Genomic DNA, 19,343 nt, shown 5'->3' on the forward strand with positions numbered 1-19,343 from the left:
CTATCTGATAATTGTTTTAGGTTGAATGCAGTAATAACCAAATAAACGTATTTACATGAGATGAAAAATTGTTTTGTCTATCTTAAGTCATGTTGTAACGCAGGGTGGATAGGAACACAAGGGTTGATAAAGTGTTAATTTATTTTGACAATTATTTTTTTCTCCGGAAATGGTTAAGGTCCTTTTCATTTCCTTTATTCATGAAACACATGATTAGACTTTCATTTATTTTCCATTTAGCTCATCACACATAAAAGATAACAGTAAAAACCATTCACGTTAAATTGTCTACTTCAGTAATGAGAGAAAATAAATGTTAACGAAATATCTTTAAATGTTCCTATTCACCCTTGTATTCCTTTTCATCTTTTTTTTTTAATGTAGAATTTACATATCTATGTTCAGGATCTCATTTGGTATGTAATATTAGAAAAAATCCTGTTTTAAAATAATAATTGCTGCTCGGTTATAATGGTTATTGTATACAGTCTTTAGAATAAAAATAAAGCTGGTGGAAATAAATATGTAGTTAATCAATTGTATGGCTCCACCAAGAGGAAAGTATAGTAAAATGGTCTTTTTTATGACTTGCATGTTTAAAATGTGATGAACATTGTACGTAACTTAGCGAAATGTAATGGCACAAAATGGGGGTCTGGTACCTGTTTTATAGAGAGCTGATATTAATCGCAGCTTACTTGCAATTAATATATTTCGCAATTATGTTCTTAAGAGATAGAAGAATGCAAACTTGCGATTGATTGGAGAACTAGCGATTTATTTTGATCAATCAAAACTCTTTATAAGAAGGAGACCCGATATGCAAAATACAATTACAGTTCGTAATCTTTGTTGATTAAAGTACTTTTTCTAAATATTGGAATAAAATTGTAGCTACAATTTAGCCTCGCTGATATGGTATATATGCATTTACTAGCTCCATATCCTAGTTATGTGGTTTTTCTTTAGTGTGATACCATTTTGATTATCAGCATATGTGTTCCAGAAGCGTATTTTGTGCCACTACATTTTGCTATTACCTTGGTAAAATCTTCTTGAATTGAAAGTCTTTAACAAAAAGTTGCAGAGTTGCATTGTATTAATGTATAAGAAACCATATTTAAATTACCATCACTAAATAGTGAAAAATGTTATCATTACAGTTATGTGTCCAAAAACACTCTTGTTTTCAAATGAAGATGTCTTTTTACAGTAAATATAACAGTTAAGTTTAGTTCACACAAATTTACAAAGAATATAACAAATATAATATTCGACATCAATAATCTGCTTAAATCTAAAACAATTGAAATCAAGACGATTTTTATGACTAGCACATTTTCGTTTTTATTGTATTGCATAGAGGTTAATTTACAAATATACGGTATAAATGTTATATTCATTGATTTTACAGCATTTTTTCTTGCAATATTTTGTGTACACTATGTAAAGTTAAGTATCTATTTGCTTCATTCTTTAACTCATTTTGCAAACTTCCATCGATTGTTAATAAGACAAACTGTGTCATGATGACATATAAGTTCTGGTGCCTGGGAATTTGTCATTCTATAGAGGGTTAATGCATTATATTGTATAGCTGATGGGTCTTCTGGATACTTCGTCAGACTGTTGAACATATTTTTCGGGGTTCGAGTCCCGCCGTGAAACAAATGTCCTTTGGCAAGGCATTTACCTAAATTTGCCACTCTCGACTCAGGTGAGGTGAGTGCGTTCCTGGCATGAATTTATTCCTTGCAATGCTAAAGCGCCATTATGGCGGCCACGCTAAAGTAGAGGTAACAATTGTGGAGCACCAGGAGTGTCAAGTTTGACAGACATGAGCGCTAAACAAGAACCCACTATTTTAATTATAATTATTATGTTTATAAAAGTGTCGAGGTTAACACACAAGGAGTGGAAATCGTTTATTTTCATCATTTCTCGTTACATCTCAGATCATGTTTTTACCATTCTTTTTCCAAGACGTATATTTAATCCATATATTGATGAAAAAAATACCACCAACCTAAATTACCTTTATTCGTACATGTGCATTGTGTCTTCATTAAAATGCAGCATTTAGTCTTGGTTGAAAGCTGTTTATATTTCATGCAACACAAATGCAGGAAGAGTGCAGATTTGTCCCAGGCAAAATGCAGCTAATACACGGACAATTTCAATTAAATTTGTAGACAGTTTATCAGTGAGGAATTATTCCATGGCAACGCTATAGCATTGAAAGGGTAAGGTCATGTCTTTGTCGCCTAAAGTCTTGTACGCATCTTTTGATACCAAATTTATAAAATGTCGACCAACACGTACCGCGCAGCATCGCCACAAATCGTAAAATACACGGATATTTATGTGAATATAGTGACTATTAGTCAGCAATAAGTAAACAAAACTTTTTGATATACATATATACGATCTCACAGGCTTATTCTTGGTGAGATTCTTGATGAGATTCTCTATCTGTATGCCAAGTCTAGAAATTTTTCGTCACCCCGTGGTAGAGATCCCGGGTTTAGGGGAGGGGAGGTGGAATCCACACCTACACCCTTGGCTGAAAAAGCACCCAAAAAAAACCCCCAGACTTTTAAGGGTTAAACAGAATATTCATGTAATACCAGAATGCTTGTGATTATTTGCTGTTTTACTGTCACCCGGAGCTACTGTGGCAAAAAATATGAATATATAGAGAGAAAGAAAGAAGGTTCAAAGTCAGAATTATGCTCTGCTCTGATTTGAATTGATTTGATTTGATTTGATATGGTTTGGGGGTATTAAAAAAAAAATCATAAATACCTGAATTAATTGAGAATATGATGACTTAATTACATCATTGCATGGCAGTTGTCATGCAGCTAACATTATGGAAACAGGTAAAAGTAATTATTAAGGGACAAACCTCTTAAAGAAAGCAGAACACCAGAGAGAGGGAAGCAGAACGGTGGGATTTTTAATGAAATCAGACGAAAAAGAAAAAAATATATTTGAATGGATTTATAATCACTAAAAATGTCAATACACAAAGGTGCTATATTATTGAATTCATATTATTACTCATAGGGGTCTTTTCTATTTAGAGGACCTATGATAACACGATATCCATAATATGTTTCGAGTAGTACCCCAAGGGAGAAAGTTTTTATGATTAAAAAGACTGAATTTATTAAGGTAGTATACATAAAAAATGGCAGAGATGTACTCATACGTTACAATCAAATAACAAATTTGAGATTCGCATAAGTTTTAGAAATGTTATGATTCAAGCATTCTGAACTCTTTTATTATATTAGTCCGATTCATTTCAAACATTACTCATTTTGTTTCTCTTATTTTTTACTTTTTTTTACAAATGAACTTTACACACAGGTTGAATCACCCGTTAATTTATAGATGTCACAATATTAAACTGAGTGATAAAAAAAAAATAAAGTCAAATCGATCAATAAAGACAACAAAGCCCCTTCCTGCGATTTTCTTCATCGCTATCGTCCCTCATATTCGAATCTGGCGTTGGTTCATCTATTACCATTGTAAAATCCTTGTCTTTTGCGGCAGCCGAAGGTTCATATGATGCTATATATTCTTGGGCTGGGCAGATAGCAGTATCATTCTCCAAATGATCTGTTTGATCCATTGTTAGGATCGAAGCCGAAGGTGTATCTGATGCTATATACTCCTGAGGTGGGTAAAAAGCAGTGACGTCATTCTCCCAATTATCTATTTGATCCATTGTTAGGTCGGTCTGCGTTTGTATATGATGATGATCTAAGGATTTGGTTTTGAGATACTTACGCAAGTTTTCTAGCTTTTCCTCCTCACCCTTTACATTCGATGTAAGTATTTGGTATTGAGATCTCAACATATCACATTTCTGACCAATATTGTTCTTCTCTTCTTCCAGTTGTTTGCATTCAGTAGTGTATGTTTCTCTAATTTCAGAGACTTGTACAGTGCCTTTTGAATAGCTATCGTTTCAGCAAGGTTTTCACTCTCTGCTTTCTTTTTGTCTAGACGTTTTTGGGATGCTTTTTCCCGCTCTTCATAATGCCCCGTTGCTTCATTTACTTTCTTCTCGATTTCCTGCAAAGTTGTTTGTTTATTCTGTATGTCTGAATTGAGTTGGGACCTTTCCAGTTCAAGTTGCGTAACAATGACCTTCGACACGTTGATTTTACAACCCCATTCAGAAATTTCCTCTTCTAATTCTCTTATTCCTGATCTAAGCTGACCCTTCAAAGCAACCTCTCGTTTGAATTCCCCTTCCATCTTATCTTTCAATGAAAGCATTTCAGTTTTGGGGTGATCTCTTTCGGAAGACTGTCCTTGGACTCTGGGTTGAATGCACACTATGTGAACGCCCTCGTCTGTGCAGGACACGGATATATCCAGTATTTCGTTCAGGCAAACACCATCTACCGCCCCTTGAATGGCAACCAAAACTGGCTCCATTTGAGTTTTGTCTGATAAAAAAGAAAAAAAACAAGAAAGAGTCATACTCTTGAAAATGTATGAAAACAGTACCCTTTTACCAAAAAAAAATGTCCTTTGAACCCAATTTAAAGGGGTAGTATTAGTAGTAAAGTAGTAGTAGTAGGTGTTAGAAGAAGAAGTAGTAGTAGTAGAAGTAGTAGTAGTAGTAGTAGTAGTAGTAGTAGTAGTAATAGTAGCCGTCGTCTAAAACTAATAATAACAATGACAATGATAACATTGATGATTATAACATAAACAATAATAACGACAACAAGAATAAATATAATGATGAAAATAATGATGATAATATTACCAATAAAAATGCTTGTAACAGCAACAATTTAAAAAAGGTGATGAAAATAACAATTAAAATGGTAATATTAATAATACATTACTGATAATAATACTAATGATAATGAGTGGTGTGTTGGCGCAGTCAGTAGAGCGTCCGCCTCACAACCGGCAGGTCGTGGGTTCGAACCCCGGCCGCGTCATACCAAAAGACGTTAAAAGACGGGAGTTGCTGCTACCTTGTTTGGCGTTCAACAATAAGGGGATAGAGCAACGTCGATCTGGCGCTGCTCAGTGGCTGCCGGGCTTACGATCAATTGGGCAAAAAGAATTTCCATTTTCGGTTTAATAAAATTTGGAGTGGACTAAAAGATCATTATTATTATTATTAAAAGATTATTATTATATGACTAATACACTCTAAAAACAGAAGTGCTAAAAAACGAGTGCTAAATACGAGTTAGCACCTGGGGGGTTATTTCTAGCACCTCAAGTGCCATTTACTTCTGGGAAATGATGATGTGCAAACAAATTGGTGCTGAAATTAAGTGCTGAATATCAAAGACGCTAGTTTTGCACTTGAAGTGCTGACCAGCAAAGGAGTTGGTCCAGTGGTGTTAGCTGGATGTACAAGGATGCACCTGTAGTGCGAGTTTAACCGGGATCGGTCGGAGCCAGCATGCAGCGCACGTGGCTTGTATGTACTGTCCTATACGTAGACCGACTGCGGTACCGGTACCGGCCCCGAGATCAAGACATGTCTGTACATGTTTTTATTACACGTTCCTTTTGCATTCGCCTGCCCTTTATATAGCAGAAAACATGGTAAGTTAGACGTACGTTAATTGTAGAAATTTAGTTAATTTCATACTTGTGATTATAAAGCAACAAATGCAGATTTATAAACTAGAAAGTGGGAAGTAAATTGTGTGCAATTTAAGACCAGCCATACACAATTAACGCTATGTAACAGTAATACGCTGTCGCTTCGGGACAGTTGGGCTAGCGGACCGGCTATATATAAAACGTATAGCTAGCTGCAGCTAATGGGTCGCAACAATCGAAATAGCGGAACTTCACGAGCAGCCATGCCGTTAGCTACCCATGACTTGAACGTGTGCTAGGTGCGCGCCGTACCGGTTACATCCATAGCCGCGAAGCTGGTGCCGCGACGCTCTCAAAGACATCGATTAAACTCTCCAAAGAGGGCTTAAATGTTGATCAAAATATTTCAACAGACCATCGAGGGATAAAGACAAAGTGCAGTGAGTAATACAAACTAATTTAGTTGAGTTTAAAGACAAATAAAGCGTTGAAAAAAAAAAAAAAAAAATAGGTACGAAAAAAATTAAAAAGGAGTAGACTAGTCTACGAAAGTCAGTAGCGCCGTTCTAATTTATGCAAAACAACGTGGTCTTCACTCCAAAATGTTAACATTCATGTTTTGATTCAATTCTTGAATCTTGTCCGCTCCAATTAAATTTTGCGTATAATATAGTCAGGCTTTACTCACGGCTTTTTATAATCAATGTTATATTCTCTCTTGATTCATTCAACAAAGATTTGCACACTTTTTTGTTCAATGTGTCACTGCACTATAATGTTTGCTTCTTTATTTTAGATTCTTGACGTTGTACAAGAAACGAGCATTGGCAGCTAGAGTAAGTGTCACAGAATTACATTCCAGAAGAAGTCCAAAAGATTACACGCACAAATACAAAGTCTATTAAAATAAATCTTAAACTAATTATCACCAAGTTACATAAACTAAACAGATGAAAATACAAGCACAAGCATGGGTTACATATGCTTCAAATGTAATATCAGGATACCAGGACCTGTATCAAATTTAGTCAGCCATTTGCACATGGCACATGCTTTATTTGACCTGAAAAATCTCCACCTAGTGTGTAGTCAAGGAGGATGCCCATCATCATTCAAAACATTTAATTCATTTAGAAAATATATTGTTAGGTCACATCCCTTTGATGAGGCTGACCATGAGGAAAATATACCCATTAGGTATGGCAATAGAGAAGACGATGAAGATTCTGATGTAGATGATGATGTGGAGTTTGGACGTAATGTGGAAAACAATGAGGATGACATGAATGATGACATTTCTAAGAGTGCAGCAAGATTTCTTGCTGGTCTTCTTTCAGAGACTAATATGACTTATGCTTCTATGCAAAGAATTGTTTCTAGTACCTCAGAATTAAATCAGGAAGTTGTAAACAATTTGAGGAGAAGAATTGTTGATGCTCTCGGTAGGGTAGGATTACAGGAAGGTTCTGAACAATACGAGACTATCATATCCGAGTTTGATAGAGAGACTCGTTTGTATGAGGGTCTCAGTTCTAGGTATAGTCAGGAAAAATTCATCCATGATCATCTAAACATTGTCCAGCCTCAGAGTATATTTCTTGGATTTCGTCATGATGTTCGCACAGATAAACAAACTGGGCAAACAAAAGAAGTGCTCGTGCGAGAAACTTTTCAGTATATTCCTGTTCTGTCAACCTTGGGTATGATTCATGGAAGTGAAGTTGCAAGTCACGAAATTGAAGTAGGACACTGCAGCAATGATGGAATATTGCGAGACTTTTGTGATGGTGATCACTACAGAAATCATCCTCTGTTCTCTAATGGGCAAGCAATTCAAATCTGCCTCTACTTTGATGAATTCGAGGTAGTGAATCCTCTTGGGTCTAAAAGGGGGATTCATAAGATTGCAGCATTTTACTACACCCTGAAAAATCTGCCTCCATGGATGAATTCATCGTTGGATAATGTTCATCTACTTGCTTTTTGTAATTGTATCGACCTAAAGAAATATGGCTTTGATGCAGTTTTGGCCCCCTTTGTGGATGAAGTTAAGAAGTTGGAGACAGAGGAAGGAGCACAAATTGTCCTGCCAGACAAATCTGTGAAAACAGTGCGAGGGACACTCGCTCAGGTTTGTGGGGATAATCTTGGCCTGAACGGATTGCTAGGATTTGTTGAAAGCTTTTCTGCCAACAGGCCTTGCAGGACCTGCTTAGGTCAGAGGGAAGAATTTCAGACAAGGTTTCTTGGAGAAGAATTTGAGCTGAGAAATAGAGAGAGTCATGGGGAACATGTTGAGGCTTCTCAGCAAAATGCAGCAGCTGTCTCTCAGACTGGTGTTAAGAGGAATTCCATTCTCAATTCACTTCAGTTTTATCATGTCGCTCAAAATGTTGTGCCAGACATCATGCATGATGTGCTAGAGGGTGTTGGTCCAATGGAGGTGAAATTGGTTTTACATCAATTTATATATGTGGACAATTTTTTCACTCTCGATACTTTGAATTCACACATATCCAGTCACTCCTATGGGTTTTGTGATCAGAAAAACAAACCATCTTGTATTCTTGAATCAACCTTGAAAAATAAAGACAACTCCTTGAAGCAGCATGCAAGCCAGATGTGGTGTCTCCTGCGTGTTTTGCCTCTCCTGATTGGTTCATTCATCCCACGCGGCAATTTGCATTGGAGCTTGATCTTATTGTTGAGGACCATTGTAGATGTTGTATTTTCAGATTCAGTCACAGAAGGGCTGATTATATATTTGAAACACCTCATCCATGAACATCACACTTTGTTTCGACAGGTGTTTCCCAATGTGAACCTTCTCCCCAAACACCATTTTATGGTGCATTATCCTATGGCTATGAAAAAAATGGGACCACTTATCAATCTATGGTCAATGAGATTTGAAGCAAAACATAGTTGTAGTAAGAGGCTAGCAGGGGTAGTCGGTTGCTTCAAAGATTTCTGTTTGACTGCAGCAGCAAGACACCAGGTTAGCCATTGTAGTGCATGGTCTCAACAGGGTCAAGGAAATCCCACAGCTGAAGTTGAAGATGTTGTTGCATGTTCCGTTGCTGAGATAGCTTACTTTCCTGCTCTTGTTGATGAACTCCCTGGACTTCGTCGCACAGATGATGCATTCTTGGCACAAAGAATAACACATTTAGGAACTACCTACAGGTGTAGTTCAGTAGTTGTGTTAGACATTGGCACTGAATTGCCCACCTTTGGTCAAATTTCCAACTCTGTCATTGTAAGAGAGACTGTCTTCTTAACAGGATATTTGTTGAAAGCTGAATACTTTGATGAACATCTCCATTGCTACATTGTGAATGAAACTGATGAAATGTTCTTTACACGTCCAGGTAGTTTGAAGAGTTTCCGTACCCTACATTTAAACAGGTATGGGGAAAAGATGGCCATTATTCCAAGGAATCACATCTTATGTAAGACCTGAATAAATGGTGCTCGTTGTCAAAACCTATACCTGGTACATCAATTGTTCTTGCAAAAAGGCAAATTAAATGTAATGTTCTCAACTTCTCACCATCTTATTTTTTGAATGGAATTTCTTTTTATTCATTTCATTCTCATTTCCTACAGGATTATCAATGCCAGGAGATCAGAGCAATTTATATGTTATACAAATTGAGGGTGCTGTAAATTTTCTATTGCTGATTATCGAGGCATATAAAGAAAATGTAATAACAAAACAAGAATTAGTGAATTTCTTAGTTCAGTTTTTATACCAGCATTGAACCCAAATAATGGATCTCAAAAGAATGTATGTTACGTACAATGGGGACCAAAACAGTGATAGGAAAAAGCTAGTAAAGTTGGACACGACTGATTTCGATAGCATGACATTCAAAATCAAACAAACATTCGCCCTTCCAATGGACGAAAAGTATGCATTCCACGGCCGTGTAGAAGCCAGTGGACCACTCGTTGAACTGGATGAACATGACAGCGAAATCCTGGATGAGTTAATCGAGGTCTCCTTCAACAGATGCGGAGGTTCCTCTCGGGGTGTACCTGTAAGTACCGAAATACTTGCTTTTTTCCAAATAATAACTGAAGTGTAAATATCTGCAATGAATATTGGCAGAATACCATAGAATGAAGGAATTTGTCTGCGATGGACTGTAATTACTGTATGCACAAATCATGTTAATTAAAATACATGTTTTTAAGATTAATAATACTACAGTATTGACTCTATAGAGATTATGCAGTGGATACATTGGCAGTTTTCTTCCCAACTTCTACTTTTTCTTTACTTTTCTGGTACATCTCTCCACCCTCCACTTGTCATTCTATGTACCAAGCTCTTTAAATAAATTAGGCATTGTCTAAAATCCCCTCTTTTGTATAATTCATGTTGTTCATATTACTGTTTTATTGCTATGAACACCAGCAAAATGATGCAGAAATTAAAGAAAATCAAATCACACAAAGATCTCTTTAAAGGTAGTAGCCCACATAAGCAAAACACCGTTTTTTATTTTCAAAAGAAATAAGGTCATTCCAATTTAAAAGGACAGATCATGATGTAATCAAATCATGTCATCAAATTCAAACAAATACTGCAAAGTTAGAGGGGAAAATTAATGTTTTTTTCTCTAAAAGCATTGGGATGACCCCTTTTAGAAAACGAAGAAAATAAAAGAAAATTAAGCATTTTTGTTTCTCACCCCTAACGGAAATGAACTTGGAATTACCTATCTGCAGAAGGACATTTATGCAGATTGGTGGCCCTGTGCAAATGTGTGCTACTACCTTGAACACCAGAATTGAATAGAGCTTAGCAAGTCTGTATTTCAAGTCACAATTTTACATAACGAATTGCAGATTGTACCAGAGAGTGATTCTGACATAGAGATGTGTTCCAACATATTTCTGCAAGGATGTTCATCAGATGTCTCATCTGGGGTGTCCTTTTCATCTCCTGTCCAGTTGAAGGTACTCAGGAGTACTTGCAGTGTGATTTCATTTTGAAAGAAACTGCCCATAAACCATTCTTTTATTGTTCATTTCTCAGTAGATGAAATCCTTGTGCATAACAATGTTAGTGAGAATAGGAGAGATTCTAAAGAGATATTGAAATCACAATGTTGGCATAGTACAAACAATAAGTAAAAAGCATATTAAATGGGACTGTAATAAAAATGAATTGTATTTGCTGAGCAGCAAACACAAAATTGTTGTAATATTTTTACTTCATATTCTGCAAATATTCAGCACACTTAAAAGTGAAATATTTTTATGTAACATTGTATACATAAGATGCTTTCAGGTGTGAAACAAACAGATGGGAACTGCCCCAAAAGATTTGTTATCCATTATTGGTCAATATGCCAGATTCCGTGGTGTTGTTTCAAGCAGGATGTCAATGAGTAACACATAACCTAAACGTTTCTTCTCATTTGCTTTTGTTTTTCTTTCTTTTTTTTGGCAGTGGCTAACACATAGGCCTACACATAGATTGTTACGTGTGGAAAAACAATTTATTTAGATTTTTTTATGTAAGAACAATACATGTGCTCAAAATAATCAATTTGATAATTATTGACTTTTCACCATCTAATTTCATTTCACTTATTTAAACATTTGTTTTGAAATAAAGGTATCAAATTAAGGAGTGCAAACAAGTATTACAAATTATGAACTTCAAAAGGAGTGTGTGTAAATCCTATAATCATCCAGCTCTCTGAGATTAACAAAACATTTATTTTTAATGCAGGTGTCTACATTGGCAGCAGGGACAATCTTTCTTTTTTTCTTAAATATACAGGAATATTTGTTTGTTTTCTATCCTAATGGATGTTTTATGGTGTAAATTGCAGTTCGTGGCTGACACCGATTCTGATCTGTCTGGGGATTCTCCCTTGTTGATTCCTCCATCGCCGCCACCTTGCAGCATGCTGCTATCAGACTGTTCTTCAGATGCCTCGCCTCAGATGTCCTCATCCCATCACAAGACATCATTCATGGTGAACCCATCTCCTCTCTCCTCAATTAAGGTCAGGATTCAGTTTCAAGGCAATAAATACCGTTTACATGAAAAAGTTGAGTTTTCAAAGATGTTATTAAATAGAAATTTAAGTTCCATTGAAAAGTCTCAAATTGCACTTCCTGTTTATTATCGTTGTTTTATTTCAAATGAAAACATTGACTTCAAGTCATTGCATAATCCAATGAACATCAAACTGTTAATGAGCACATTCAGGAGGAGGGTGACAATCCACCTCCCATTCCTTTTAAGAAAAGATATTTTTTGAAATTTCGCTGTTAGTGCTTTCAATGGCAAGAGTTGTATAGTGATTTGAGCGAATGTGCAGAATTACTGGTGACTGGTGTGCATTGAGACACCCGGGTCTATTGCTATTTGATCTTATTTCAGTGCAGATATTACACAGGGTGTACTCACTTTTGTTGCCACTTTTTATTAAGTTATCCATATTTTGTAATATAAGTTAAGAATATTTGTTTGTCTCAATTCATGTCCTTCAATGGCCATTTTACAATCTCTGTGAAACTTCTGTGAAACTCATAAAAAAAACCAATGTAAACAGTTACATTCAAATTATGAAATGTTCATGTTGGATGTATTCACTTTTGTTGGATACTGCTTCATGCTGCAGATTGTGCCAGAGAGTAATTCAGCTATGCCAGGGACATCACTGTCAAGTTCCAGCGTGCTGCTGCCGAGTTGCTCCTCAGATGTCCCACTTCAGATGTCCTCATCACATCACAGGACATCATCCATGGTGAACCCATCTTCTCTCCCCTCCGATAAGAAGGTCAGGATTCAGTTTCACTCAGTCAAACTAAATTATTATCTTTGCATGAATTATCTGAAACTAATAGGGTTTGATATTGCAACTTTTGTTTTATAAAACTGTTGCATTATTCCAAATGTTTGTGGTACAACAGTGAAAAAAATACCAGTACCACCAATTGCTATGCAAAAATAAGTCCAGGCTGATGTTATTCTTAACCATCAAGTTCCCAGCTCTTCCCTGAATGTGCATATCACTGATTATACCCCGCCAAATAAAGTGTTAAAATGGGGTATACACAAATCAGTCTGTTGTCGAAGCAGTTGGTCTTGCCATTGCAAATTCTGCGGATCGAACTACTGCCCCAGATTGCAAGCAATGCTCATTAAATTTAGCACACACGCATCAATTAGTCTTGGAGTGAACATGTGCAAGCCCATATTTCTTGAATACGTTGGAAACTGAAATGGGGGCCATCTACAAAGTACGTACGCAATTTTTGGTCCGAAATTGACCCCCTTCCCCCCCCCCCCCTGTACGCACTTTTTATACACGTGGTTCAATGGAGGGTACGCATAAGATTTTACCCCCCCTCCCCCCTGTGCGTACGTACTTTGTAGATGGCCCCTTGCCATGGTCACATCACATTAGGCAGGCATATTAATCAAACTTGATATGAAAGTTATAGAGAAGGTAGGCAGAGTATACAATAGGGGTGGCATATAATCGTTGATTGGTTTGTTGCCATGACAACCCAATATTAAGTATTTTAGTTAAAGTAAATGGGAGGCTGTATGATTACTTATTCTGTTTTCATGCCACACCCCCCCCCCCCTCTATAGGGTGCAGAAAGTATTATGTTTTTGGTTGATACTGTGAGAGCCAAATAACACCTTTACTCATGGCGGTATTTACTATTTAGAGAGGTGGAGACATCCCAGTCAACTCTTAGGAGTCAAATGAGTTTGGGGCAGGGCAATTCCTCATTCGGTTTTCAGGGGATCCCATAAATGAGGCAAAAACAGAATCTGGACCATTGCTGAATTTTACTCTTTATACAGTACTGAATGTAGAAACACGTAATCATTATTTTCTATGTTTCTTCCTTTAAATTTTCAGCTAGATTTTGACATGAAGAAAATATTAGAGGGTCACAACAGAGGTGCATCCATACTTGAGGAGTATAATAGGCTCAGGCTCATCTCCCCCACAACTAGGAAGCAGGTCATCAGCATCATGGCAGCAGAGTTAGTGGCAGTATGTGGATAGTGAGTAAATTATTATGCCTTTTGATTTGCATGATAGGTTAACTTTTGTACTTCTGTTTTGTACACATATTTGTATCTTAAAGGTAATAGCACACACTGGCGTAGCGTGTTACGTAATACTCATTCAAGTGGGGGGGATGTAATCCGATGGATGAATAGCTCATCCCCCCCACTTGAATGAGTATCAATGTCATGTCTACACCCGTGATAGCACACATTAGCAAGGGGCTACCAAACTGCATAAATGTTCTTCTGCCGACAGGTTTAGGCCTAAAAAAAATGCTTGTAATTTTAGACCCCAGTACATTCCCCATTTAGCGCTGAGAAGCAAAAATTTAACGGCAAATTTATTTTATTTTCCTCATTTTCTCAAGGCCTCATCTGAGGCTTTAACCGTATTTTAACTTGGGGGGGGGGGGGGGTCAAATTGACCCCCCCCCCCGTCTAATAATATCTAACTAATTTTAGCCAAATTATGCTAAGAAGAATATGTTTGATAAATTTTGTGCAAAAAAACAACGAAAACAATTGGTAAAAAAACAAAGAAATACATAAGAAATTACAAAAACAATAAAATACATAAAAAAAAAAAAAAACATTTTTTGAAATATTTTTGTGTACAATCATTTTGGATTACAAAGGGACTTTACATGCAAAAAATAAGAACTCTAGAAGCTTTATTTTGGGATTTGTAGCTAAAAATGATTTGTTTTTGCATAAATTAGCTGATATTGACGCATAAATTAGCATATTGAATTAATGTGGACAAATTTGCAGAAAAAATAACTATGCAGTCATGAAGATTACATTCCACTCTATTAGCGTGCAAATTATCGCGAGATCCATGGCCGAGATCTGAAAGGGGGTCAAATTGACCCTCCCCCCCCCCCCAGTAATTACGTGGTCTGAAGTAGCCCAGTTAAAATAGGGTTAAGAGAAAAGCAAATTATTTCTCACTAGACTTTGCAATATTGCTGTGATTTTGATAACGTGATAGTTTTACATCATGATCTGTGATTTCAAATTGAAATGAGCTTATTTCTTTTCAAAATCCAAAACGGTATTTTGCAAATGTGGGCTACTTACTACCTTTAATCTTTAAATTGGATGGTGATCGATGCACTAAATCATGCAATATGGACCCTTTGCAAAGAGCTTAAGCTTGACTGAATCATACATAAGCAGATCCTCAGTACTAAATACTGTTAAGACATCTTTGATAAACTTGATCTAAGGAAATAGAGAAATAATTTTTCTGTTGGCTATTGTGCACTGCAAAAAAAAGCTGGTTTTATCTGTTTAACATTGGCCAATAAATGGTTGTTACATTGTAACTAATTTTGCACGCGTGTAAAGATCTTGCACACACATCCATGAAAAGAGACAACAGACCCTACATCTGTAAATTCTGTTTCTTTAAGACCATGCATGTACTCCCGAAGTTGCCTGCTTTTCAACATCTTGTCATGTTTCTTGCAGCTACCCCACTATGCAGCAGAAGCATGCAGTAGCCAAAGCTATTATCTCCTTCTTCCCGGAACTGAAAGATCCCACTGGAGAGACTGGATATGTAAGTATTTACAATATAATTATGTAATACCCTGTTTAAATCTAGCCCAAATGCGGCACAACCTCAAGTAGAGGACATACCGTCTATAACCTTGTCCACTTTATATTCACACACTAGCGGCACAATTTTTTTTTCCTGAACACGGGGTAAGATATGTGCTACACTGTCTAGCGTTAGTCCGTGGTAACCTCGGGATGACATTCTGTGTTTACCTTTGCCCCCCCCCCCCACCTTGATGTTAAATTGTTGGGGCATACAAAGCGTATGCCCGTGCATGATTTGTTGCACAAATACACTGATTTTTGTTAACAATTAAGTTTAATAGAGACCTTAAGCATTTCATATTGTATCTCACAATAAATAACAGCACAAAATATATCATATGAACAAAATATATATGCTTGCTTAGCACATTTTTTTTTTATAGTTTATTTTATACTTATATTGCGGGATGCAAAAGTAATGATTTACATACACAATGAGGCTCACAGCTGTATACTAATAATAAGTTTGTATGTGCTCTACATGTATATCAAGTTATTGAATTGCGAAGAAAGACAATGAAGCAGGTAAAGGCGTTTTTGAAATGCATGCTTATGTGGTGAGTGACACGTTGCCACAGATACATATCTCATGATAATACCAGGTGTACATTGCAATTCAAACTGTATCTTGCATCTTACCTTGTGATTTTATAGCATTAAAGAATGGTTGTCACCCATCTTTCTGAGTCAACCTTTAATGATCATATGTCATAGTTGTGGGGACAACCTTCATACAAATGAGACCAAATTTTATATGGCAAATAGTTATAAATGTGAAAGAAGTATCTAGAAGTGTTTTGGACCACAGTAATACTTATCCCAGATAAAAGCTCTAATGAGTATTTATCTCTTACATTCAACAGGAACATATCTACTGCTCTAAAGGTGGACAGTCGGGCTATTTGTTCGACAAGCTAAAAAACATCCGGAGAAATCTGCCTGACAGTGCCAGAATGAAAAGTGGCAAGGGCAATGGCAAGGGCAAGGTCAGCACATCAAAAGGTACTACCAAAAGGCTAGAGGCTGTCCTCACGTCTGAAGAGATGAAGGAGGCAGAAGCGCTGTGTAGGAACAGCACAGATAAGAATACAGTTCGAGCAGCAATGGCCAAATGCTCCACAAGTAGACATGCATGGATCCAGGATCAGAAACCTTTCATGAAGGACATATTGCAGAGGTACCCGCGGTACAGAGACATGCCAGACCTTGTAAGTATTAATTTGACTTATATACATGTATCATAAACTCAGATGACTTTGAAGGATGGGCTGATTAAAAAAAATTAATGTAAGATTTTGTTTTGTATGTTTTTTGTGTGAATATGTTTGTATTACAAAAACAAAAGAAAATCATGATCATGATATCATGTTATCAATTTCACAGCAATACTGCAAAGTTTGAGTGGAATATTAGCAGTTTTTCTCTTAAAGCGTTGGGATGCCGCCTTTAGAAAACAAAGAAAATAAAATAAAATTTCACTTTCTCTTTCCGTTTCTTAATCCATAACGGGAATGTACCTTCATCTGAAATTTTACAAATGTTCTTCAGAGGCCCTAATATATCTTCAGAAGTACATTTATGCAGATAGGTAGCCCTTTGCAAATGTTTACTACTGCCTTTAAAAACTTTTGTTCGACCTTACCAGGGAGTTGAATGTACACTAGTGCCTGCAGTCTCCCAGTCGTGGGGCAGACCCTTACCAAATCTGTCATAACAATGGTATTTACCTAAACAGATTTAAGTTTAGTCCTCTACCATTATTAACATTTTCTTCTTGCAGGTGCAGCAGGATTTCCAGGAGATTTACCCTGATGCCAGTGATTCCCTCCTCAAGAAATGGGATGGCCATGCCATGGCTCTTTTGGCCTATGCATCAACATGTAGGGAAGGCAAGGAGATCAATGATGAATACCATGCACTACCCAAGACCAGACAAGGTATTATATGAACTTTCATTGTAAGAACACACTGGAATATAACTTAGCCAATGAGGGTGTCCGCCTAAAACCATGCCTCCACAGGCCACGTGTACAGTACAGCAACAAATCTAAACAAAAAAGAGGCGACGCAGTCGTTGGCTATGAGGTGAATTATTTCTAGACACACTGCATTCCAAATAGTCACTTTCCCCTCATTTATATTCTTAACAGACAGCCTAGGCGGAAGCCGCACAATCCGACAGGTGCACAAAACTTACCACAAATAACTGGTACTGTCTAAAGTTCCATTCTGTTACATGTAATTGATTATCCAATTAGCCAGCTTTGTCAATGTGTATTCTTAACACCATCTTAGGCACCTGCTGTAAAGGGAGCAAGTCTTGGAGAAGGGCGTAGTAGGGATGCCTTTCACATACGCATTATGTAATGCTTTAATTAAATAGAGATTCTGAAGAACTGGTTCATATACTTATGCATCAAGGTTGGAGAGAGTATTTGCCTAACAAAGCAACACATGGAGTCAAATTTAGTTTTCATTTAAGGGCTGAATTAACATGATGTATAAAGGGAGGATAAGGGAAAGGACTAAAGATGTTTGTATACTGTGCACAGGTATTGTTTCCCCTGGATAACAATTCCCAACTGAAGGAGTAGTCTTGCACAACATGTATGACAGTCTGACCAGGAAAACCAGTCACCTGCTGGGATGTTTTTACCTTCCACTGATGGATGGAGATGGTGTGCTGTCCTGGCATGGGTTGGGTGGATCCTATTAAGGGACACCCACTACCTCTTTGGAAGCTTAAAGTGTGATGTACTAATATTAAGTAACACTTATGTTTCTGGAACTGGTAAGAGGGATAAGCATATATTGATCTTAACTGTCACACAACAAACTACTCTAATTTATATTTTATATATTTAATTTTTTTGTTAGTAATGTAGACTTTCCTCCTAAATTTTTTCAACAGAACACACGCAGCTATTTGGTTTCCTGGTACTCATGAAGTTCCTCCCTTCATACAATACAAAGGGCAAAGGGCGTGTCTCACAAGCAGATATGGAACATTGCATTGTGCACTTCCATGACGTAAGTGTTGTGCTGCTAGTATTTCAAGTGTTTTAAATACAAGAAAATGACATGCTGGTAAATATACATTTGCACCAGTCAATGGCTTAATTTACAGGGGTGACACATCACTTTGGTAAGATTTATATTCGTCTGTACAGTATAGATACGATTTGATATAAGTACAGCTTCAGTTGATACAATGGGATCTGTGTTTAAGTAGGGGAGGGAAGTTGAGAATTGGGCCAACAGAAGTGAAAATACATGAATTAAGAAAGTAAATGAGACAGTGATGGAAGCATGCACAAACACACACACACAAATGTTCTCCAAGTGTATGAGACATTTAAATCAATATGGGACAGACATGCGCACTCTGAAGATGTGCAGTGTCAAGCAGGAGCTCTATTAAAAAAATTTAAAAAAAAGGCTCACATACATTCACGTATGACCAGTACAATTGAATGGCATTGTCTAAATACATTTTTGTTTTCTTTTCCTTCTTGTCTTACTGAGCGATATTGTTATTTATTTTTGTGTGTGTGTGCTACAGGTCCACAGGCCTGTGACTGAATGCTTGAAGGACACGGCCACGAGACAGCCCTCCTTGCTAGTGAAGGGCACAAACAACAACGTTGAAGAGATCTTCCTTCAGATAGAAGAGTATGCATGCCCTCTCCACACACCAAACATCGTCAACGCATTTGACATCCTCTTCAAGAGTTACTATGTGTACAACCTTGCTTACCCCGTCCCAGCTTCTATCTTCTATCTGTATCTCCAGACTCAAATCTTCGGATTGCACCATGTAGACCGCCGGGTGAACCCTCAAAAGTGCCTTAGTTTTTGTTTTTTGTGACCCATCCTCGGCATCTACTTGAAAATGACCTCTAATGTGCAGAAAAATATACTGAAGATGATGGTGCAACTCGTCAGTGGAAAAAATTGCACACAAATTAATAATGTCCAGATTAATTTTTAATAAATATGACAAACGCCCTCTTGGGTCCAGTCTGAGACAGCTGTGTATTATGCTATGGGGAAATGACTTGTATTGATATCGTGCAAA

At 37.0% G+C, this 19,343-nt stretch overlaps 1 protein-coding gene across 1 annotated transcript; it reads left to right on the top strand.

Annotated features, from left to right (window-relative positions):
• Positions 1–5,184: 5,184 nt before the first annotated feature.
• Positions 5,185–19,133, top strand: LOC583934. The gene is made up of 12 exons (XM_030978603.1): positions 5,185–5,595; positions 6,392–6,431; positions 9,205–9,638; positions 10,453–10,563; positions 11,448–11,624; positions 12,246–12,404; positions 13,503–13,651; positions 15,131–15,221; positions 16,129–16,473; positions 17,046–17,202; positions 18,177–18,295; positions 18,828–19,133. The coding sequence occupies exons 3-12, from the start codon at positions 9,369–9,371 to the stop codon at positions 19,131–19,133; spliced, it is 1,884 nt and encodes a 627-aa protein (XP_030834463.1). The 5' UTR covers positions 5,185–5,595; positions 6,392–6,431; positions 9,205–9,368.
• Positions 19,134–19,343: the final 210 nt, after the last annotated feature.

Source organism: Strongylocentrotus purpuratus, unplaced genomic scaffold, assembly GCF_000002235.5.
Source record: "Strongylocentrotus purpuratus isolate Spur 01 unplaced genomic scaffold, Spur_5.0 spur5_scaffold_1, whole genome shotgun sequence".
NCBI classification, from domain to species: Eukaryota; Metazoa; Echinodermata; class Echinoidea; order Camarodonta; family Strongylocentrotidae; genus Strongylocentrotus; species Strongylocentrotus purpuratus.